This window comes from Oncorhynchus masou, chromosome 11 (assembly GCF_036934945.1).
Source record: "Oncorhynchus masou masou isolate Uvic2021 chromosome 11, UVic_Omas_1.1, whole genome shotgun sequence".
NCBI lineage: Eukaryota > Metazoa > Chordata > Actinopteri > Salmoniformes > Salmonidae > Oncorhynchus > Oncorhynchus masou.
Window position 1 is genome coordinate 20,877,028 of NC_088222.1, and position 25,582 is coordinate 20,902,609.

Genomic DNA, 25,582 nt, shown 5'->3' on the forward strand with positions numbered 1-25,582 from the left:
TTTAATTTGCTGGAAACAAAATAATTAAAGTAGATTCTGCTCCAGAGATGCAGAATTGATTTCCCAACCTCATGAAGCACTTAAATTAAACTCACCTGAAGTTGAAATGCTGTTAACGTTTATAGTATGTAATATCTATAGTGTATTTTATGTAGCTTACATTCTGCAAGGTTGACAACATTAACATTCTTGTGATTGTCACCATTGCCAAAAATAGGTTTTGTCACACACCAGATAGGTGCAGTGAAATGTGTTTTATAGGGTTGTGTCTTGCTCAACGGCACACTGACAGATTTTTCACGCTGTCGGTTCAGATATTCAAACCAACAACCTTTCAGTTGCTGGGCCAACGTTCTAACTGCTAGGCTACCTGCCACCCTAGCTGTATCTTTCAGAGAGTAGTTAGAGTTTGCTGATATTCACTTAGATGTGATAGTATATACATCAAAAATGGATAAATAATATAGTTCACTCCGGCTGTTTACCATTGAAAAGAATGGTCATGGTTCCTGTCTGCCTAAGTGGGCGTTCCCCGTTACGTGAGCATGCTTTCTCGTTCTTTCATGATCACTGGCATGCTCAATCGAGAGGGAACAGCCAGCTCTTATCTACTTATAGGGTGTGTTCGTCTTCCCAGGCGTTGTCAGCCACCCCTCCGCTGGGCAGGGGCAATAAGTAGACCAGAGCAGCCCCGCCATGACCAGAAAAATGTGGATATACTGCCTGTTTACAGTAGTATAATTACACAAATGAAATCATGGTGATTAGCCAATCTAATTTCAATTTATTTTCAGACAACACAGATGTCCTAAAGAGCAGCAGTTCTACGTAACAGTGGGTCTGGGTTGATGCCAATAAATTAGCAATGTGTGTATAACCATATCTACCTTCTGCAGGAGCAAGACAGTTTCTTTACTCCATAGAGGAAGATGTAAGGTATGATGCAGGTGTAAGAGGATGCAATGTAGCTGGCCACCTCCACCACTACGGAGGACTTGTGGATGTTGCTGGATATCCTCAGTAAGAGGTGGGTCACCCAGCACACCACAAACACAGTGGCCACAGCCACCACGCTCTTGGCTGCCTTCACCTGCGTTCCTGGGCTGAGCTTAGCTGGAGGCTGGGAGGTCCTCTGAAGATCTGGTGAAGCTCTGACTCTGCTCTCACCAACCTCAACCTGGTAGAGGGGGGAACTGATTGAGCTGTGTACAGCAGAGGGTCCTGCACAAGGTAGGACAGAGCAGGAGACACCAGGCAGGTTGGGGCGGATGTCTGAAATCCTCTGGTTTCTAGAACTCTGAGGGAAATCTGGAGAAGCAACTATTGGTAAATCTGCCTCTTTATCAGAAATCTTGATGCCTGTTTCATCATATTTCTCTGAGATGTCCATCTTCTCCCGCTGGTTAGGTAGAGCATTATCTGTCCCCTTGTGATGGTCAGAAGTCAGGCCCTTGATACGCATCTGGTTCCTTAGCAGAGTGATCACAATCTGGATGCTGGAGAACACTATACCAGCGATGGGGAGGGCGTTAGCGAGGGTCAGATACAATGTCTCATAGGTCTGCCTTGCAGTTTGGGAGGGAAATACTTCTATACAGTCCTTGTGGCTCTCATTCCCACTGTCCACCTGGACAAAGAAGAAGTGTGGAACACTGAAGACCCCAGCCACTGTCCAGCTGCCAGCCAGGAGACAGGCTACGAGACGGAGGCTGTCCAGCTGGACCGGAGCTCCTCCGCGTTTCAGAGAGCCCACCAGCTTCTGGTACCAGAACACACTAATAAACAAGGTAGAGAAGATACTGCTGGTCTCCGACAGATCCGAGCAGAACCGGAACACACCGCAGTAGGCTTCCCCCAGGAACCAGCGGCCAGCAAAGTCAGCCATGGTATCAGGGAGGTCCACCAGGTAGTTGGTGATGAGGTTGGAGACGGCCAGGTTGATGAAGAGGAGCTCGTTGGTGCGGAGATGGGACTTAGGTCCAGGGAGAGAGCGGAGACCCAGCCAGTTGTTCCCCAGGATACCTACTAGGCACATCAGCCCTCGGGTTAAGGCTTCAATCCAATCCTTTGCATCCATCACACCTGAGGCATCTATGTCTGAGCCTTATTTGATGGCTCAACATGTATAAGGGATGTTAATATCATGCTTCAGGTCCAACCCCACAACAAGTCCTTAGAGACTCAACCTCACATTTGCTATACATTTCTTGTCTTCAGTATTTGGAGAACACATGAGGCTCATTGTATCCCAATACAGAAGAGAAAAACCTAATCAAAAAACCAAACCAAACTTGGATCAGTGTAAAGGAATAACCTGACCACCATATACTGTACCAGGGTGTGAATAGCCTATGTTTAGGTTGTTAGCATTCAATTATGTACAAATATGTAATATTCTATCTCTGACTATAGTGCAACATTATTGTCCATTTCTAATGACACAAATACATTTCCATGGTAAAGCAAATTACATTTTAATCAAGCGTATGATTAAAAAAAATAATAATAATATGAAATTAAATAATTGTTGTATTTTTTTGGTTAACATACAGCACAACGTGGTCTAGCCTGCTATAGTGTAGTTTACGTAATTCATTCTTCCCCCCCGGCGAAACCCCCACAAACAGAGCCCTGACCAGTAAGCTGCGCGGCTTCGCTAAGTTTTTCGGGACCGGTCGGGACTGTGGGATTTCCAAGACGGTCACAGTCCATTGGACTTTTTCACCATGCATTCGTTTGCATTTGATCCATCGAAAACCAGGACAGAGATCAGGACATAGAAGAGTGGAAATACATCGTATCGTGGATCATTATTTTATCTTGGTGTAATCGTTTCGTTAGAATAAACTGCTGATGTTTGTGGAAAGTAGGCTACAGAATGCCCACCAGCGGCGATGAGAGAATTAAAGCCAGCGCGTTTATACCAGTGTCCACCGCTGCCGTACTCCTCGTTGGGTCCACCACTTTATTCTTCGTATTTACGTAAGTTGACCACTATGTCTCCTTCAGGAAAAGTAGTTAAAAACCGACACGAATGTAGGCCTACCCTTTCGAAACTACAGTATACTATTCCATACAATAAGTGGTCTGGAGATTTAAAGAGAATTCAATGGATAAGGCAATGAGCATGCACGTTTACTCCAAACTGTAGCTTTCTCCAGTCAAATATTGTGATAAAATAGGTTATGTTGCTCACGCACTATGCAAACTAGTATAAACATTTTACACATTCACATTCGGAATTTAGAACATTCCCCAGTGTTTTTGTAGCGTTCAATCGGACAGAAGTGTAAAGATGACACAATTTTGGGGGGCGAGAATAAGCAATTTAGTAAAAAGACCCCCAAAAATATTCTGGTGTAATTTTATTTGCATATCAATATGCAATATTATTCATAAAACAGTTCAGCAATACTGTACCCAAAGCTGTCCATTAGTAGTAGGAAAAATTACCCATTTGTCATACTTAAATAAAAGTAAAGATACCTTAAATAGAAAATGACTCAAGTAAGACTGAAAAGTCACCCAGTAAAATACTACTTGAGTAAAAGTCTAAAAGTATATGGTTTTAAATATACCTAAGTATCACAAGAAAATGTAATTGGTAAAATATACATAAGTATCAAAGTAAAATTATATATATTAAGCAAGCCTGAAGGCACTATTTTCTCGTTTTTTATTTGTTTACATATAACCAGGGGCACACTCCAACACTCAGACATAATTGACCAAAGAGTCATGTGTGTTTCGTGAGTCAGCCAGATCAGAGGCAGCCAGATCAGAGCCGTTGTTGCTCCTGGATGTTTCCACTTCACACTTCACAGCACTTACAGTTGACCGGTGCAGCTCTAGCAGGGCAGTAATTTGACGAACTGACTTGTTGGAAAGGTCACATCCTATGACAGTGCCACGTTGAAAGTCACTGAGCTCTTCAGTAAGGCTATTGTACTGACAATGTTTGTCTAAGGAGATTGCATGGTGGTGTGCTCGATTTTATACACCTGTCAGCAACAGGTGTGGCTGAAACAGAAACATGCATTTGTATATATAGAGTATAAATTGTCCAAAATATAAATTGTAAAGTACAAGAACCCTCAAAAAAAGACTTAAGTAGTACTTTAAAGTATTTTTACTCAAGTATTTTACGCCACTGGTAGTTACATTTCATTGCCTAATATCATGTTGATCCTCTTAATCTGAGCTACTGTAGGCTATTTGAATTTGGTATAAAAACTATGTTAACTTCTTCCAGAGTGCAATGATGCTGAGAACTTAGAGTCAGGTATATTTCCTAGAAGTCAGACTGGGTCAGTTTAGAGCAAAACGGGTTCCCGAATGAATCCCTTGTATTCTCAAAAGTAAGTTCAAGTGCAAGTTCAAATCCCCAAGCTGACAAGGTACAAATCTGTCGTTCTTCCACTGAACAGGCAGTTAACCCACTGTTCCTAGGCCATCATTGAAAATAAGAATTTGTTCTTAACTGACTTGCCTAGTAAAATAAAGGTAATAAAAAAAAGCCCACTGAACCCTGACCCCTGTAGCCAGATATGTCCAAGTTTCCTCCTCTGTTGTTTTTCAAGCAAAGTTTCAATTGGGTCCTCGAGCACAGTGGTATTCAAAAGATTTCAGCGGGGACCCATTTCTTTCATAATAATATCTGGGATTCCTACCCCACCACAAATCTAATGACACAAGCTGAAAATCAGTACATTTAGATTTTCACATCAACAAATAACCTTTATTTTGATAAGAGAGATGAAAGTGTAATGAATTAAAGGGAACCAATAAATACATTTACTCAATCAAAAACATTTGTGTATTGTCCCATAAAATAAACTACTCTTAATGTTTGGTTCCCTCCAGCAACCCCAACTTTGAATACCAGTGCTCTAGCATATGTGAAGTTTCGGATTAGGATCACGATTTTCTGGTCGATGCCCTTTGATTCCCCCATCTGTGGAATTAGTGTAGAAACTAAGGCTCCTGAATCTTGGAATCTGGCAAGAGGAGTAGAGACCGTTGTCTTCTGGTCAAATCAAATCTTATTTGTCACATGCTTTGTAAACTTTGTAAACAACAGGTGTTGTTTATTACGGGTTGCTTATTACGGGTCCTTTTACAGCAATGCAGAGTAGAAATAGTGACACAAGGAATAAGGAGTTAACAATAACATGGCTATATACAGGGAGTACCAGTACTGTGTAGGGGTACTAGGTCATTTAGGTACCTACAGCCTTAGAAAAAAAGGATTTCAAAAGGGTTCTTCGGTTGTCCTCATAGGAGAACATTATTTGGTTCCATGTACAACCCTTCTGGGTTCCATGGAGATCCCTCTGTGAAAATGGTTCTACCTGGAACCAAAATGGGTTATTCAAAGCAGCCAAAGAACCCTTTTAGCTTCTAGATAGCCCCTAAGAGTGAATGTACATGTAGGTATGGGTAAAGTGACTAGGCAACAGGATAGATTATAAATATTAGCAGCAGCGGTGAGTGTGAAAGTGTTTATGTGTGTGTGAGTGATTGGCATCAGTATGCTGCTGCTGTATGTGGGTGGCACCCTTCTGGGCAAAAACGGGTTGAATCAACATTGTTTCTACTTCATAAAAAATCCTTAAAATCAATGTGATGATGTTGAATCAACATGGAAAACTGATTGGATTTGCTAAAAGCCATCAACGTAGGGGAATTTTTAAATCCAATGACAGGGTGCAATTTTTGGTTGATTTAACATTGAAATCACTTTAGTTGACATCTCAATCAAATGCAGTGCAGGCGGCTGCCTTAATCGAAATCTATGTCATTATCGCCCGGGAGCAGTTGTTTGGGGTTAACTGCCTTGCTCAAGGGCAAATGGCAGGTTTTTTCCAACTTGCCGGATTGGGATTCGAACTAGTGACCTTTCGGTTACTGGCCGGCCCGATGCTCTTAAACGCTAACCACTGCACTGTGGTTATTATTGCAGAATTCTCTGAAGATTGAAGATCACCAACAAGAGAGAATATCATTTTCTGAAAACGTTCCCAGTGAGAGATTTCATTATAATAAAGCATAGTGTCGACAGAAAGTATTCAGACCCATTCACTTTTTACACATTTTGTTACGTTACAGCCTTATTCTAAAATGGATATAAAAAATCCTCAACAATCTACACATAATACCCCAAAATGACAAAGTGAAATCAGGTTTTTAGAAATGTTTGCAAATGTATTAAGGATAAAAAACAAAAGTACCTTATTTAAATAAGTATTCAGACCCTTTGCTCTGAGAGTCCACCTGGGGTAAATTCAAATGATTGGACATGATTTGGCAAGGCACACACCTGTCTATATAAGGTCCCACAGTTGACAGTGCATGTCAGAGCAAAAACCAAGCCATGAGGTTGAAGGAATTGTCCTTAAAGCTCAGAGACAGGATTGTGTCGAGGCACAGAACTGGTGAAGGGTACCAAAAAATGCCTGCAGTATTGATGGTCCCCAAGAATACAGTGGCCTCCATCATTCTTAAATAGATGAAGTTCGGAACCACCAAGACTCTTCCTAGAGCTGGCCACCCGACCAAACTGAGCAATCGGGGGAGTTGGGCCTTGGTCAGGGAGGTGACCAAGAACCCGATGGTCACTCTGACAGAGCTTTGGAGTTCCTCTGTGGAGATGGGAGAACCTTCCAGAAGGACAACCATCTCTGCAGCACTCCACCAATCAGGTCTTTATGGTAGAGTGGCCAGACGGAAGTCACTCCTCAGTAAAAGGCACATAACAGCCCGCTTGCTGTTATGTGCCCAAAAGGCCCCTAAAGACTCTCAGACCATGAGAAACAAGGTTCTCTGGTTTGATGAAACCAAGATTGAACTCTTTGAATGCCAAGTGTCACATCTGGAAGAAACCTGGCACCATCCCTACAGTGAAACATGGTGGTGGCAGCAACATGCTGTGGGGATGTTTTCAGCGGCAGGGCCTGGGAGACTAGTCAGGATTGAGGCAAAGAAGAACGGAGCAAAGTACAGAGAAATCCTTGTTGAAAACCTGCCCCAGAGTGCATCATAACCCAAGAAGACTCAAGGCTATAATTGCTGCCAAAGGTGCTTCAACAAAGTACTGAGTAAAGAGTCTGAATACTTATGTAAATGTGATAGACCCGTTTTTATTTTTTATAAATTAGCAAACATTTCTTAAAACCTGTTTCTGCTTTGTCATTATGGGGTATTGTGAGTAGATAGATGATGGAAAAAAAACATTTCATTAATTTTAGAAGAAGGCTGTAACCTAACAACATTTGGAAAAAGTCAAGGAGTCTGAATAGTTTCCGAAGGCACTGTATGTCTGAAATGGTCTATTCCATGAACAGCCATTACTCATAGATAAGGTCATGTTGAAACAGAGCAGTCCAGCCCAATCACACGAGCTCTTTGTTTTCCCTTTCACTCAGGAAGCAGTGGAGGCCCGTTTCATCAACACTTTGCAGGAAGCACATTTATTTATTTGGACATGACCCCAGATCTTTGGGAACCACCCTTTGCTGTAAATTATATCATTATTTGGCAGCAGCAGAAGAAATGGAATCTGGAGGGACAATCTTTTGCCATTACATCATATGTAGGCCTACATTACTGTTAGAAAGGCCTTTACTGTTAGACAGGTCTTTACTGTTAGACAGGCCTTTACTGTTAGACAGGCCTTTACTTAGTTCATTTAAAAGCAGGGATGGACAGATGACAGCTCCTGCCAGTGTCTTGACCAAGTACAAGCCCACCTTAGTACCACTGAGGTAAAGGGACATTGGTCTCCCGTCATAAAATCAACCTTGGTTCAGCCAAGGGGTGGGGAGATGACGGTGAGGGTGCAATTGGGCACCTCAGGGTTTGTGGTATATGGCTAATATACCATGACTAAGGGCTGTATCCAGGCACTCCGTGTTGCGTTGTGCATAAGAACAGCCCGTAGCCGTGGTATATTGGCCATATACCACAACCCCCTCTGGCCTTATTGCTTAATTACTCCACGTGAGATGAACATTTGACTTCTGCTTTTATCCTATTCACAAAAGGCATACAAAGGCCAAAGGGCCTTGGATAAAGCTACAGAATGTCATTTTTTATGTTTGATTGTTGGTGCAGTAGAATTAATGTAGTTTTTATAAAGCTAGTTTTTTCTATAAAGCTCCATTCGTTGGACATTCAAGCATCACTAAACACTTATAGTGTTTGGTGCTAAGGGTAGAACCACAAACAAGCAAAGATTCTTACAAATGGTAACGTCAAGTGTGTTTCCCAGTAACAGTTTGTCAGTTAATCTCAACATTTAATGTCGCTGAGATGTTGCAAAGTTCTCTACGTAGAAGCCTTCTTGACCTTTCATTCTGAGTTAATTATGGGACCATGTGCAGAGGGGAGGAGGTCAGATGTGATACACACGTAGTGGGTCAGATATTTATAGAATTACACTCCTCTCTATCCCTCCCCACCCAAACAAACATTTTATTTTTTTCCCACCTACACATCGATCCCTACACAACAACATTATTATATGTAAAAGAAATATGTCGTTGATATTCAAGCCGTAGTTTTTATAGTTCAATGAAGTAGTCTCTCCAAACCATCTTATAGCAGTGTTATGTGTTCATTCAGTGTAATCAATTGTGGCTAAAGCCAAGTCATACAGTACCTTCCATAGGTCTGATGATCATATCTTATTCAACATGTCTAACATCCATGAAATGTTCAAGGATCTGTAGTTGTGAGAATCTCTAATGCTCTTCTCTGCTTGCTGCTTGACTGATGCGACAGTGGTGGTGTTGACTCGCTGACCAACAGCTGGGCTCTTCTCAGGCATGGCAGTGTGCAGAGTGGACAGTCTCAGCAGCAGTTTACCCTTCTGGATGATTTAATACAGCTCTGCTGTCTGTTTCATTAGGCGCAGGGCAGGGGCTTGTCTACCCGCCTGGCCACACTGCAGCGTGAGGAACTCTCCATGTGCAGTTGCTCCAGATGGTCACAAACCAATGATGGTCCAGGCAGCAGGGCCACTCAAGCAAAGGCTTCCACAGGAATAATCCCTTTGATAAGAAAACAATCAGTCACGGGCCGACGCTCCGCACTCACCCCAAATGAGTTTGACTGATTTCTACTTATTTGGAATCCAATATCATTATCTTCCATACTGTGCTCATTTAGTATTTTTAGGTGATGTATCCATTGTTTGACAGATGGGTGAAGGGGTAGGGGAATCAACCAGATAAATCATTTGTTTTTAAAAAGATGAACAGTGCCAGTATACTTATTCCTAATTGCCTTTTTGGCTCCTTGTTTTCCCCACTACCCATTGGTCTTGCTGGTATAGGAGGGCAGTGAAAGTGGTATGCAGGCACATGAACACCACTCCAGACTGACTGGGCTTGATCCCTACTATTTAGTGCTGACCAGCTGGCAGCTACCCCTGAATCTGCCAACTTAATCCACATTTCCTATTTATACTGTAGGGTGGCTAGACTTGCAAGTACAGTATACTGTAGATATACGGGGACAAGTACAGTATACTGTAGATATACGGGGACAAGTACAGTATACTATAGATATACGGGGACAAGTACAGTATACTGTAGATATACGAGGACAAGTACAGTATACTGTAGATATACGGGGACAAGTACAGTATACTGTAGATATACTGGGACAAGTACAGTATACTGTAGATATACTGGGACAAGTACAGTATAGACTCTGTGTAGTACAAGGGTACAGTATAGTGTGTAGTACAAGGGTACAGTATAATGCACATATCCATGTAATCTAGCTCTGTTATGACAATTTAAGTACATCTCAAACATGACAATATTTAGTGAAATGTTTATTCAGAGAAGACATAGATATGAATCCCCTCCTCCAGTTTTGGGAACCTACTGTTCTGTTCCCCTCATTAATCTGTTTTACTCAGTAGTACAATTAGGTGTTCAATTAAAGGCCCAGTGCAGTCAAAAACATCTATATATATTTACACATTATGAGGTTGGAATAATACTGTTAAATTGTGAAAATTATGATAATGCCTTTTTAGTGTAAGAGCTGTTTGCAAAGACCGACTAAAATGTCAGCCTGTTTTGGTGGAATGGTGCCATCACCAGGTGGTAAATTAGTTTATAGACCAATAAGAAAGAGAGTTCCAAACATCTCTGCCAATAATGTCTAGTTTTCTGTTTTCCCCTCCCCACTCAGACCACTCCTAGACAGTCCTAGCAAAATTCTTGCTTGAGAATTTTTTTTTTTTTTTAACAATCACAGTAAGGTACTTAGTTGCTACCCAGAGATAATTTGATATTGAGATAAAAACTGCTGTGTTGTGCCTTTAAGTAAATCCTTATAGAGGAGCATTACTCTGACAGATATTCAGACAGCTGTTTCTCCAGTACATAACTATACTGTACTTGCCTTTGAAGGCTGTTTGTCTTTAAAGGCAGACATGTCTGTTGCAGCTGTATAGATGATGGAGTATGTATGGTTTATTTTATTCTATATGCATGGAATGGGGTCTTTTGGGCTGTGTGTGCTGCTGGCCGCTGACAGCAGGGTCTGTGTGTTTGGTGTCTGATGCGAGGATGCCACCATTGTGGGCTGGCAGAGTGGTCTGTAATCCAGAGTCCATAATCCTGGGATTATTGGGATTGCAGCTGGCATTTCATTACCAGGCATTCCTTCCGGGGCAACCACCTTCCCCCACACTCTCATCCTAACTGGGGCTGTTCTGTAGGGGTTGGGGATCTTGCACTACGCTGGGCTGGAGCTAGAGCTGGGGAAGGGACTCTAAATTTGGTCAAAATGTTGTCTGTTTCACAGTCAAGGTCAGTCTAAAGACATTCCATTGGAGTTCAGTTCACACATACAGTGCATTCAGAAAGTATTCAGACCCCTTAACTTTTTCCACATTTTGTTACGTTACAGTCTTATTCTAAAATTGATCAAATAAAAACATGTCCCTCATCAATCTACACATAATACCCCATAATGTCAAAGCGAAAACAGGTTTTTATAAATGTTTGCAAATATATTTGCTATGTGACACAAAATTGAGCTCAGGTGCATCCTGTTTCCATTGATCATCCATGAGACGTCTCTACAACTCGATTGAAGTCCACATGTGGTAAATTCCAGTGGTGGGCCGTCAGGGCCAGCAAGGCCTTCTCTGCTGGGCTAAACATCATCAGAATATAAATTTTTTTTTAAATATATTTTCCCACAAATATGTATTAAATTATTCCCCAGAGTAACAGTTACACTCTTCATTTCATAGCGTTCCTCTTGGTTGCACTGCTTCCAGCCCCAGGTTGAGATTTGGAGAATTGGCTATTGTACGCCTGCTGGCTGGCTCCAGTGTTACACAGGAGCCAGCTAGCAGGCGTAGTGCCTGCACATCTTTTGATTGGATTACCAATATTGAGAGGCAGGTCCTATATGGGCAGGTCTCAGAACTAGGAAACTGAAATTGATCAACGAATTAATTCGCCTACTACTAAACTGTTTTTTCAACCCACAATGGCGGAAGGAGAAGATATCGATTTGGTCGAGGATATAATTATAACGCCATTCTCAAGACAAACTTTTCAAGAAAAGTTAGACATTGTCAGGAGAGGTAGACGCTGACGCTACAAAGACAGGCTCCGAGAAGCACTGCAAACTGTACTGCAGGGAATGCCTATTATTTGCAAGTGATCGATTTGGTGTTTGGAACCACACTGGCTTTGCAAACCTGAGTTGTCGAACCAAGGCAGCAACGAGACACCAAAGTACGGCTGGGCACTTACAAACAATGGTGCTTTTGGGGACACCCGAGTGGATCTACAGCTCAACGAACAAGCGCGCAAGGCAACGAAGCTGCACAATGAATCGGTATTGTACTCTTCCCCTGCAATTCTCTGAATAAAAATGTCAATTTCAAAGTGACGCAACGCCTGGTTATCCTGCGTTTCTGTCTAAATGTATAGTGTCTAGAGCCATGGCATCATAATGATGGTAATAAGAGGTGGATTAATTCGGGTGGGACTGTGTAGGACTTCACTGAAGGCCCAGGCCCCAGAACCACGGCACGCTACTGGTAAATTCCATTGGTTGGACATGATTTGGAAAGGCACACACCTGTCTATATAAGGTCCCACAGTTGACAGTGCATGTCAGAGCAAAAATCCAGCCATGAGGTCGAAGAACACTGTGGCCGCCATCGTTCTTAAATGGAAAACGTTTAGAACGTTTAGAGTTCCTCTTTGGAGATGGGAGAACCTTCCAGAAGGACAACCATTTCTGCAGCACTCCATCAATCAGGCCTTTATGGTAGAGTGGCCAGACGGAAGCCACTCCTCAGAAAAAGGCACATGAGAGCTCATTTGGAGTTTGCCAAAAGGCACCATGAGAAACAAACAAGATTCTCTGCTCTAATGAAACCAAGATTGAACTCTGTAATGTGAATGTCAAGCATCACATGGAGGAAACCAGGCATTACTCATCACCTGGCCAATACCATCCCTATTGTGAAGCAGCATCATGCTGGTGGCAGCATCATGCTGTGGGGATGTTTTTCAGCGGTAGAGACTGGAAGACTAGTCAGGATTGAGGGACAGATGAATGGAACAAAGTACAGAGTCATACCCAATAAGACTCGAGGCTGTAATCGCTGCCAAAGGTGCTTCAACAAAGTACTGAGTAAAGGGTCTGAATACTTATGTAAATGTGATGTTTATTTTTATACATTTGCAAAAGTGTCTAAAAACCTGTTTTTGCTTTGTCATTATGGGGTATTGTGTGTAGATTGATGAGGGTGAAAAAAAACTTTTTAATCAATTTTAGAATAAGGCTTTAACGTAACAAAATCTGTAAAAAGGGAAGGGGTCTGAATACCTTCCAAATGCACTGTACATGTTCTACCCTCGTCACATCCTGACCCTTGACATTTGCAGCTTTGGGTCATGTGGGGTGGAGGAGCCGTCCAGTTTCTGTTTTCACACTGATCACGGTCCTCTTAAGGTCACTGTTACATTCATGGTCATTAATACACAGTCTGCACTTCAATGGCATACCACACTACTGCTGTTGTTATTGTCCCTAAAAATAAAATACCCACAGGAAGGAGATGCTAATACCAGTTGTGATAATGTAAGAGGCCCAAAGTTTTTCAAGTGAAGATAAAATCTTCACAGCAGCATGGCTTTGAACTCAATTCCACTGTACAATACATTTGTTCTTAAAATGCAGATAATGAATAGGTTACGCATGCTGAAATGTAATCATTATACTGTAATTCACTGTGCCTTTTATCTGTCTCCTTCAGAAACCCTGATTAATGTACAGAGCCTCTATTTCATCTCACACTGTCGATATAAAATCATGGAATCCTCACAGCAAATCTAATTCTCTAGTTTTAAACATATTTGCTTTATGGCAGTGCAAACGCCATGAAGTTCGAGATCAGACTGAATTTGGCATTGCCGAGTTCGGAAACTAGTGTATGTTTTGGACAGTAAAACAATATAAATGTATTCAATTACATTTTCCTGCTGAGGCAACCAAATATTTATGATAATGACTGTTGATTTATTCTTACACTGAGCCAGAGAGCTATAGATTTATGCCCCTTTGAACACATTCAACCTAGGTATATTACTGTGTGTGTGCTGTGTGTATACTGTGAGTGTAATGTGTGTATACTGTGTGTGTGCTGTGTGTATACTGTGAGTGTAATGTGTGTATACTGTGAGTGTAATGTGTGTACTGTGAGTGTAATGTGTGTATACTGTATGTGTGCTGTGTGTATACTGTGAGTGTAATGTGTGTGTACTGTGAGTGTAATGTGTGTGTACTGTGAGTGTAATGTGTGTGTACTGTGAGTGTAATGTGTGTGTATTGTGAGTCCACTGATCTGCATCTTGTCTCTGTCCCAGGTGCCCGTGGCTGGCAGTGACTGTGTCAACCTACGTACCACCATGCAGTGCCATCCTGTTCTTCCTTGTCTTGGCCAACTTCACCATGGCAACCTTTATGGATGCAGGCGTTCTCCCCATGGGTGAATAACTACTATACTATGCACAAGTCTATTCAGTACTGTAAATTACAGTTGGTGGGCATGTAGTTGTTCAACTGTATTGAATTATTGTCTACTAGTTATAACATACTAGCTAGTGCATTGGATTTATTCTTGAATAGAATGATAAACTACACCAGATGTACACTACCATTCGAAAGTTTGGGGTCACGTAGAAAAGTCCTTGTTGTTGAAGGAAAAGCACATTTTCTGTCTGTTAAAATAACATCATATTGATCAGAAATACAATGTAGACATTGTTAATGTTGTAAATGACTATTGTAGCTGGAAACGGCTGATTCTTTATGGAATATCTACATAGGCATACAGAGGCCCATTATCAGCAACCATCACTCCTGTGTTCCAATGGCACGTTTAGCACGTGTTAGCTAATCTAAGTTGATCATTTTAAAAGGCTAATTGATCGTTGAAAACCCTTTTGCAATTATGTTAGCACAGCTGAAAACTGTTGTTCTGATTAAAGAAGCAATAAAACTGTCCTTCTTTAGACAAGTTGAGTATCTGGAGCATCAGCATTTGTGGGTTCGATTACAGGCTCAAAATGGCCAGAAACAAAGCCCTGGACTGGAGACCCTCGCTGCAGGCACAGGATTCACCAGGCTGGGGAGACCAACTGGAGGCCTGGTCTGTGGAGCAGGCACAGGATTCACCAGGCTGGGGAGACCAACTGGAGGCCTGGTCCGTGGAGCAGGCACAGGATTCACCAGGCTGGGGAGACCAACTGGAGGCCTGGTCCGTGGAGCAGGCACAGGATTCACCAGGCTGGGGAGACCAACTGGAGGCCTGGTCCGTGGAGCAGGCACAGGATTCACCAGGCTGGGGAGACCAACTGGAGGCCTGGTCCGTGGAGCAGGCACAGGGCTGTGGGGGAGCACTGGATTCAGCTTTGGCACCACTCTTCCAGGCTGAATACCCACTTTAGCCTGGCACCTCCAGAGCGCAGGCACAGGTCGAACCGGGCTGTGGGGGAGCAGTGGAGATCTGGTGCTTATAACTTGCATCGCTCTTCGCGGCCGAATGCCCACTTTCTAAATGTTATATATATATTTTTTTACCTTTATTTTACCAGGCAAGTCAGTTAAGAACAAATTCTTATTTTCAATGACGGCCTAGGAACAGTGGGTTAACTGCCTGTTCAGGGGCAGAACGACAGATTTGTTCCTTGTCAGCTCGGGGGTTTGAACTTGCAACCTTCCGGTTACTAGTCCAACGCTCTAACCACTAGGCTACCCTGCCGCCCACTTTAGCCTGGCACGTGCAGAGCGCAGGCACAGGACTCACTGAGCTGTCACAGCGCACCGGAGACACAGTGCGCAGAGCCGGCGCAGGATACCCTGGGCTGAACCGGCGCACCGGAAACCAAGAGCGCTGAGCTGGCACAATCTGCCCTGGCTGGATGCCCACTCTAGCATGGCACTTGCGGAGAGCTGGCTCCGAGTGCACCTGGCTGTGCACGCGCACTGGAGACACCGTGCGCTTTACCGCATAACACGGTGCCTGACCAGTACCACGCTATTTGCCGTGAGTTAGCTCCGCCAACCTCCCCTTGTGGCCCCAACCTCCCCTTCCGTCGATGGCTTGCCTCCTCATATCGTCGCCGCTCCTCCTTCGCTACCTCTATCTCTTTCTTTGGACACCGATATTCTCCAGCCTGCGTCCAGGGTCCTTTACCATCCAGGATCCCTTCCCACATCCACTCGTCCTGTCCAAGCTGCTTGGTCCTTCTTTGGTGGGATGTTCTGTTACGCTCGTCGAAATGATCATACCGGCCTCCCGGGTGGCGCAGTGGTTAAGGGCGCCGTACTGCAGCGCCAGCTGTGCCACCAGAGACTCTGGGTTCGCGCCCAGGCTCTGCCGTAACCGGCCGTGACCGAGAGGTCCATGGGGCAATGCACAATTGGCCTAGCCGGGTTAGGGAGGGTTTGGCCGGTAGGGAAATCCTTGTCTCATCGTGCACCAGTGACTCCTGTGGCGGGCCGGGCGCAGTGCGTGCTTACCAAGGTTGCCAGGTGCACGGTGTTTCCTCTGACACATTGGTGCGGCTGGCTTCCGGGTTGGATGGTGCTGTGTTAAGAAGCAGTGCGGCTTGGTTGGGTTGTGTATCGGAGGACGCCTGACTTTCAACCTTTGTCTCTCCCGCGCCCGTACGGGAGTTGTAGCGATGAGAAAGATAGTAGCTACTAAAAACAATTGGATATCACGAAAAAGGGGTAAAAAAAATAATTGGACAAATTATCGGTGCAGCGTGGTCAGTGTACATTTTATCTATATAAAAACAACAAAAGGAAAATTAACATTCAGTAGGCTACACAGAGCACCCCACACAGAACATCCCACAAAACTAAGGTGGCAAAACAGGCTGCCTAAGTATGATTCCCAATCAGAGACAACGATAGACAGCTGTCCCTGATTGAGAACCATACCCGGTCAAAATAAAGAACATAGAGTTTCCCACCCGAGTCACACCCTGACCAACCAAACATAGAGAATAAAAAGATCTCTGCGGTCAGGGCGTGACAAACGTCAACAGTGAAGAGGCAACTCTGGGATGCTGGCCTTGTAGGCAGAGTTACAAATGAAAAAGCCATATCTAAGACTTGCCAATAAAAATAAAAGATTAAGATGGGCAAAAGAACACAGACACTGGACAGAGGAACTCTGCCTAGAAGGCCAGCATCCCGGAGTCGCCTCTTCACTGTTGACTTTGAGACTGGTGTTTTGCGGCTACTATTGAATGAATCCTGCCAGTTGAGGCCTTGTGAGGCATCTGTTTCTCAAACTAGACACTCTAATGTATTTGACCTCTTGCTCAGTTGTGCACCGGGGCCTCCCACTCTTCTTTCTATTCTCGTTAGAGCCAGTTTGCGCTGTTCTGTGAAGGGAGATCTTCCGTTCCTTGGCAATTTCTTGCATGGAATAGCCTTAATTTTTCAGAACAAGAATAGACTGACGAGTTTCAGAAGAAAGGGCTTTGTTTCTGGCCATTTTGAGTCTGTCATCGAACCGACAAATGCTGATGCTCCAGATACTCAACTTGTCTAAAGAGGGACAGTTTTATTGCTTCTTTAATCAGAACAACACATTTCAGCTGTGCTAACATAATTGCAAAAGGGTTTTCTAATGATCAATGAGCCTTTTAAAATTATAAACTTGGATTAGCTAACACAACGTGACATTGGAACACAGAAGTTGCTGATAATGGGCCTCTGTACGCCTATGTAGATATTCCATAAAATAATAATCAGTTTCCAACTACGATAGTCATTTACAACATTAACAATGTCTACATTGTATTTCTGATCAATTTGATGTTATTTTAATGGACATAAAATGTGCTTTTCCTTCAAAAACAAGGACATTTCTAATGACCCCAAACTTTCGAACGGTATTGTATGTCTAGTGTTACCCCACTCCCAGTGTTGTGCCGTTGATCTGTAGTTCATGCTGAGCTGTGTGTTTGTGTTTCAGCTAATGAGGACGAGGACAAGGACGATGACCTCCGCGCTCCTCTCTACAAGAATGTGGATGTGAAGGGTGTCCAGGTCAGGCTGAAGTGGTGTGCCTCCTGCCACTTTTACAGACCTCCACGATGCTCCCACTGCAGTGTCTGTGACCACTGTGTAGAGGTGAGAGAGGGAGGTGAGAGAGGGAGAGGGAGGTGAGAGAGGGAGGGAGAGGGAGGTGAGAGGGAGGTGAGAGAGGGAGAGGGAGAGGGAGGTGAGAGGGAGGTGAGAGAGGGAGAGGGAGGTGAGAGAGGGAGTTGAGAGAGGGAGGTGAGAGAGAGGGGAAGGAGGAGAAAGGGAGGACGGGTTAGAAAGTGATAAAGGGGGAGAGGGAGGAAAGGGAGACAGAAAAAGCAAGGGGTCGTGGAGAGGAGAGGGGGAGGACGGGGTGGTGGGGAGGAGAGGGGGAGGACGGGTGGTGGGGAGGAGAGGAAGGGGTGGTGGGGAGAGAGAGGAAGGGGTGGTGGAGAGAGAGAGGAAGGGGTGGTGGGGAGAGAGAGGAAGGGGTGGTGGGTAGGAGAGGGGGAGGACGGGGTGGTGGGGAGGACGGGATGGTCGGGAGGAGAGGAAGGGGTGGTGGGGAGAGAGAGGAAGGGTTGGTGGGGAGAGAGAGGAAGGAGTGGTGGGGAGAGAGAGGAAGGGGTGGTGGGGAGAGAGAGGAAGGGGTGGTGGGGAGGAGAGGGGAAGAAAGAGGTGGTGGGGAGGAGAGGGGGAGGAAGGGTTGGTGGAGAAGGGGAGGAAGGGGTGGTGGGGAGGAAGGGTTGGTGGAGAAGGGGAGGAAGGGGTGGTGGGGAGGAAGGGTTGGTGGAGAAGGAGAGGAAGGGGTGGAGGGGAGGAAGGGTTGGTGGAGAAGGGGAGGAAGGGGTGGAGGGGAGGGTGATGAGGGAGGGTGGAGGGAGGGGAGGGGGGGTGTGCTGTAGTTGTTGAGGGGGAGGGTGGGTCTGAGTAGGGTCAATAGTCAAATCAAATTGATTTGTCACATACACATGGTTAGCAGATGTTAATGCGAGTGTAGCGAAATGCTTGCGCTTCTAGTTCCGACAATGTAGTAATAACCAACGAGTAATCTAACTAACAATTCCAAAACTACTGTCTTATACACACAAGTGTAAAGGGTTAAAGAATATGTACATAAAGATATATGAATGAGTGATGGTACAGAACGGCATAGACAAGATGCAGTAGATGGTATCGAGTACAGTATATACATATGAGATGAGTATGTAAACAAAGTGGCATAGTTAAAGTGGCTAGTGATACATGTATTACATAAAGATGCAGTAGATGATATAGAGTACAGTATATACATATACATATGAGATGAATAATGTAGGGTATGTAAACATTATATTAAGTAGCATTGTTTAAAGTGGCTAGTGATATATTTTACATCAATTTCCATCAATTCCAATTATTAAAGTGGCTGGAGTTGAGTCAGTGTGTTGGCAGCACTCAATGTTAGTGGTGTCTGTTTAACAGTCTGATGGCCTTGAGATAGAAGCTGTTTTTCAGTCTCTCAGTCCCTGCTTTGATGCACCTGTACTGACCACGCCTTCTGGATGATAGCGGGGTGAACAGGCAGTGGCTCGGCTGGTTGTTGTCCTTGATGATCTTTGTGGCCTTCCTGTGACATCGGGTGGTGTAGGTGTCCTGGAGGGCAGGTAGTTTGCTCCCGGTGATGCGTTGTGCAGACCTCACTACCCTCTGGAGAGCCTTACGGTTGTGGGCGGAGCAGTTGCCGTACCAGGCGGTGATACAGCCCAACAGGATGCTCTCGATTGTGCATCTGTAGAAGTTATTGAGTGCTTTTGGTGACAAGCCGTATTTCTTCAGCCCCCTCGGTTGAAGAGGCGCTGCTGCGCCTTCTTCACGATGCTGTCTGTGTGGGGGGACCAATTCAGTTTGTCTGTGATGTGTGTGTGGCTGTAGGGTAATGGTGGATGGGGGAGAGAGAATGATGGAGGGATAGAGGGGGAGGGGTGAGAGAGGGATCACATTAATCAGGTTAATCCCTTTCCCCCAATCCTTTATTGTCCCTGGAGCGGAGAGAGATATTTTAAAATGGTTGGGACAATCTGTGTGTGTACACTGAGGTATATTAAGACAGCTAAGTGCATATCAACATTTGTATGATATTTGACTTCTGATGATAATGTTTTTTCATTGTCCAATCATTATCAATACCATGTGTAAGTGGCTAGCTAGACCACTCCAAAATACTGTTTGTAGCATGGATACACAATGTTGGACAGAGTCATGTAAAGTAGGCTGCTACAATATGTTGTCATAATTCTCAGAGTGATTGAATGTTTTATCTAATGTTGTATTCCATTGTGTCATAATCGCATGCAGGACTTTGACCACCACTGTCCCTGGGTGAACAACTGTATCGGGAGGCGGAACTACCGCTACTTCTTCCTGTTTCTGCTGTCACTCACGATGCACATGGTGGGCGTGTTCTCCGGTAGCCTGCTCTACATTCTACACCATCAGGAAGACCTGTTGAAGCTGCACTGTACTGTCACGTATCCTTACTTACACACACTCTGTGTGCTCTGTGTGTATGTTCGTGTGTGTGTGTGTGTGTGTGTGTGTGTGTGTGTGTGTGTGTATGTGTGTGTGTGTGTGTGTGTGTGTGTGTGTGTGTGTGTGTGTGTGTGTGTGTGTGTGTGTATGTGTGTGTGTGTGCGTGTGTGTGTGTTCATACAGTATGTGCAGTATGATCATGGTCATTCATTTGCAAAGCTTCCTAAAGAGAGCTGTTGAGTCTCCTTTACTGCTTCGTCCAGCTTGGTGGTGATGAGTGTATCAGGCCTGTTCTTCATTCCTGTCCTGGGCCTCACAGGGTTCCACCTCTATCTGGTATCTAGGGGCAGAACCACCAATGAACAGGTCAGACAAACCCTGGGCTGTACTTCATTCCATGTTACTCATGCTTTTAAATGACTAGATAAAAGGTTTCTGTACTATATAATGGGGTGACTCTAGGTTGAGTCCTCACTTTAATTATGTAATTGTTGGTTACTTTTTCACAGGTTACTGGGAAGTTTCAAGGAGGGGTCAACCCTTTCACTCTAGGTTGCTGTGGCAACTTGGAGTATCTCATATGTAGTCCCATCTCTCCAAAGTAAGAAACATTTTATGTTTTATGTAAACATCAGGTACAGTATAATATATTGTAAACGGACCCTAAATTGGAGCTCACTAACTCATCTATTTGCTTGGACCATACCAGGTATACAGCGAGGCCCATTAAGAAATCAGCAGTTCGCATCATGCCTCCTTTCCTGAAACCAGAGACTGACAGACAGATCCCAATTATTAGGGTCAGGGATAACGGCGTCCAGCGTCATGATCTCCAAAGTAAAGTAAGTCTGTCCACCCCAAATACCCTCAGTAGGGAAGATCCCCTATTCACACACACACACACACACACACACACACACACACACACACACACACACACACACACACACACACACACACACACACACACACACACACACACACACACACACACACACACACACACACACACACAGCATCGTTATTAGACTTCATCAGCAGATCAGATATAATGAACTGTATTTCCTTCTCTTCCGCTCTCAGCGCCCGTCTGCTGACGGTATGGACGAGCCAGATATTAAACACCTGAACACCCCACCCCCGCTGCACCCCAAACCAGACCCCAACCTGCTGAAGAGCCACCTAGCAGCCTTAGAGGGTAGGGTCTCGTTACTAATCTGACAAGCAATAATACAGTACCTGTATTTATGCACCTCGTATTATAGATGACTTGAGGAAATTATCATGAAACAGTCCAGAAACCCCTCAAACGGTCATCCACTGCTCTCAACACTGCATCATGGTGGTGACATTATTTCATGTACCATGAAAGGCTTGTGTTAGATTCCACATACGTTACTGTCTCTCTCTGGACTAGCTCAGTCCCATTAGATTCACATTTATTTTGGTGAATATTAATCCTCCTTCCTCTGTGTTTCAGTTCCAGAGAGTAGTCTTCATCCCAAACCATTGAGCCCTCCCCCTGGGCAGATCCTGCAGCAGCTCAGGCCAGCACCGCAGTCCCCCACCAAGCCAACACTCCCCTTCTCTGTTCAACAGGTCAGTCATATAATTTCGCAATAATGACCTCAGATACACTGTGCAGCCGTTTTCACAGATCGCGGTTGTGGTTTGAGAGCTCTCTGACGGTCTGTTATATGTTGTGGTTACGTCTAGGTGGCACCAGAGCAACAGGGGGGCAGCAGTAGAGGTCATTACTTGTCATCAGAACCCATCCTGGCCAGAGTGGACCAGCAGCTAGCCTTCCAGTCGGGTCCCATGTCCTCTCCACACCAGCTCAACTCTCTCACCCTTAACTCTCGCTTCCTCACCCATAAACACGCCTATAGACATGGAAACAAGTTGCCGGCCTTGCACTCAGAGGGTCTGATCTCCCACCAGGTGTCTCCGGGCAGGTTCCCCCCTCACAACTCCCTGTCCAGCCGCAACAGCTTCTCCTACAGCAACCTGGTGAACCCAGGTGACCCAAAATACCTGCCCCAGCGAGGGGGACCGCCACTTCACTACCACCCCCAATTCTTGACCCTGGGCCTCGATGGCAGTGTGCTGAAGGGGTCCCCTTCACATGCCTACAGCCCCGTGTTCATGGGGGTCAGCAGACAATCTCCCCAGACAAGGGACACTTTACCCAGGGACCCCTCTCTACGGGACCTCACCCCTGAGGCCCTCACCCCTCAGGCCCTGATGCACAGGGACCTCTCCCCACAGACCCTGATCCATCGGGAGGCCTCTCCGGTCCGCTACGATAACCTCTCCAAGTCCATCATGGCCTCCATTAAGGAGCGGCGGGAGATGGAGGCGAAGGACAGGATGCTGCGCATGCAGGCCAGGTCCCAGGCCCTATATGGCTGCCCAGACATGGGGGTCTACGACATCCCCAGCAGACGCAGCCTCCCTGCAGACAGCATGCTCCCCCCGGGTTCCCGCGCCCCCACCCCGCCCTCATACGGCTCCAGGGAGTTCATGATGAGCACAGGTATTTTGGGGAATGCAGGTACGAGGTCGTCCCTCTCCAGCGCCTCATCATCCTCTCTGACCCGAGTCCCCAGGGCTTCCAGCTCCCCCCTGCAGAGCAACAGTAGCCTACAGAGTAAGGGTCGTTCACCCTCCCCATCTTACCTCCCTCCAGACAGGCAGGCCAAGCCCTCACCCTCCTCCTCCACCCTTCCCCACACCCCCTCCTCTTCCTCTGCCCCATGCATCCCTCCCAAAACGCCCCTCACTCATATGCGCCATGGAGGGCAAGGACTCAGCACCCCTGTCTCTATCCAAGTAGGAAACACTAAGTCTTCTTGAGGGTGTATGCAGCCAGTCAGCCACACCACTCTGCAGTGTTAGCCTGTATATCCACAACTTCCCAGCACGGTGTAAGTGTGTCTGTGTGGGAGTAGATAGGACATCAATATGCAGTTATGGGAATAATTTTGTACAGATATTTATACTTGGTCCTCTTGCTAGACAAGGGTGTGTTTTGAATAAAGATAGAGTGTTAACCAACACCATATGCAGATATCTGATTCTCAGGACAGTGGCCAATTGGCAGACAGTTGTGCCTCCTCATGTAGTCAAAGGAACCAATAAGCTCAACTAGAACAGAGTTCAGAATACTTATCTTTAATTGTTGATATACAGTACCAGTCAAAAGTTTGGCCACACCTACTCATTCAAGTGTTTTTCTTTATTTTGACTATTTTCTACATTGTAGAATAATAGTGAAGACATCGAAATAACACATATGCAATCATGTAGTAACCAAAAAAGTGTTAAACAAATATATTTTATATTTGAGATTCTTCAAAGTAGTCACCCTTTGCCTTGATGACAGCTTTGCACACTTTTGGCATTCTCTCAACCAGCTTCATGAGGTAGTCATGTCACGTCCTGACCTTAGTTCCTTTTTTATGTCTCTATTTTGGTTTGGTCAGGGCGTGAGTTGGGGTGGGCATTCTATGTTTTGTTCTAGGTTTTGTACTTCTATGTGTTTGGCCTGGTATGGTTCCCAATCAGAGGCATCTATCAATTTTTGTCTCTGATTGAGAACCTGTGTGAATCAGGCCTTCATGGTTGAATTGCTGCAAACAAACCACTACTAAAGGACACCAATAATAAGAAGAGACTTGCTTGGGCCAAGAAACCCGAGCAATGGACATTAGACCAGTGGAAATCCGTCTAATTTGGTCTGATGAGTCGAAATGTGAGATTTTTGGATCCAACCGTCGTGTCTTTGTGAGATGCAGAGTAGGTGAACGGATGATCTCCGCATGTGAGGTTCCCACCGTGAAGCATGGAGGAGAAGTTGTGATGGTGTGGGGGTGGTTTTCTGGTGAATGTTTGTGTTTTATTTAGAATTCATGGCACATTTAACCAGCATGACTACCACAGCATTCTGCAGTGATACGCCATCCCATCTGGTTTGAGCTTAGTGGGACTATAATTTGTTTTTCAACAGGGCAATGAGTCAGGGCTATTTGACCAATAAGGAGAGTGATGGAATGCTGCATCAAGTGACCTGGCTTCCACAATCATCCGACATCAACCCAGTTGAAAAGGTGTGGGATGAGTTGGACCACAGAGTGAAGGCAAGGCAGCCAACAAGTGCTCAGCATACGTGTGAACTCCTTCAAGACTGCTGGAAAAGCATTCCTCATGATGCTGGTTGAGAGAATGCCAAGAGTGTGCAATGCTGCCATCAAGGCAAAGGGTGGCTACTTTGAAGAATCTCAAATATAAAACATATTCTGATTTGTTTAACACTACAATACTACATGATTCCAAATGTGTTATTTCATAATGTTGATGTCTTCACTATTATGTCGAAAATAGTCAAAATAAAGAAAAACCCTTGAATGAGTAGGTGTGTCCAAACTTTTGACTGGTACTGTATGTGTTTGGTATATGTGTTTTGAAATATGTGTTTTGATATATGTGTTTTGATATATGTGTTTGATAATGCTTTTGAGAAATAATGTCATGTGATGATGATGAGACATTCTATTATTTTGCATCTGTTGAAGTCATGCTTTATTAATATTTTGTAGTTGTTTTGACAAATAAAAGTGACTGTTTTGTTCCTTTTTTTGTATTAGTTGTTGTTTTTGCCACAAGCTTCATGTCCACATCCCAGTTCAAACCAAACCCTAGCTCCATGTCCACATCCCAGTTTACCCCTAACCCTCACCCTAGCTTCATGTACACATCCCAGTTCAACTCTAACCCTAGCTTCATGTCCACATCCTAGTTCATGCCTAACCCTAGCTTCATGTCCACATCCCAGTTCAACCCTAACCCTAGCTTCATGTCCACATTCTAGTTCATGCCTAACACTAGCTTCATGTCCACATCCTAGTTCATGCCTAACCCTAGCTTCATGTCCACATCCTAGTTCATGCCTAACCCTAGCTTCATGTCCACATCCCAGTTCAAACCTAACCCTAGCTTCATGTCCACATCCTAGTTCATGCCTAACCCTATCTTCATGTCCACATCCTAGTTCATGCCTAACCCTAGCTTCATGTCCACATCCTAGTTCATGCCTAACCCTAGCTTCATGTCCACATCCCAGTTCAACACTAACCCTAGCTTCATGTCCACATCCCAGTTCATCTAACCATAGTTCACATCCCAGTTAACCCTAACCCTAGCTTCATGTACACATCCCAGTTCAACCGTAACCCTAGCTTAATGTCCACATCCCAGTTCAATCCTAACCCTAGCTTCATGTCCACATCCCAGTTCAACCTAACCCTAGCTTCATATCCACATCCCAGTTCAACCCTAACCTAGCCTCATGTCCACATCCTAGTTAATCCCCAATCCTAACCCTAGCTTCATGTCCACATCCCAGTTCAACCTAAACCTAGCTTCATGTCCACATTCTAGTTCAACCCTAACCCTAGCTTCATGTCCACATCCTAGT

The 25,582-nt window shown here is 44.7% G+C and overlaps 1 protein-coding gene and 1 pseudogene across 1 annotated transcript; one reads left to right on the top strand and one right to left on the bottom strand.

The window, feature by feature from the left end:
- Positions 1–883: 883 nt before the first annotated feature.
- Positions 884–2,077, bottom strand: LOC135547923 (rhodopsin-like). The gene has a single exon (XM_064977132.1). The coding sequence runs from the start codon at positions 2,075–2,077 to the stop codon at positions 884–886; it is 1,194 nt and encodes a 397-aa protein (XP_064833204.1).
- Positions 2,078–2,669: 592 nt separating this feature from the next.
- Positions 2,670–24,739, top strand: LOC135548304 (palmitoyltransferase ZDHHC8B-like; annotated as a pseudogene).
- Positions 24,740–25,582: the final 843 nt, after the last annotated feature.

Coding starts and splice junctions, on each gene's coding strand:
- LOC135547923 (XM_064977132.1), bottom strand. CDS start 2,077: ATGGATGCAAAGGATTGGATTGAAGCCTTAACCCGAGGGCTGATGTGC.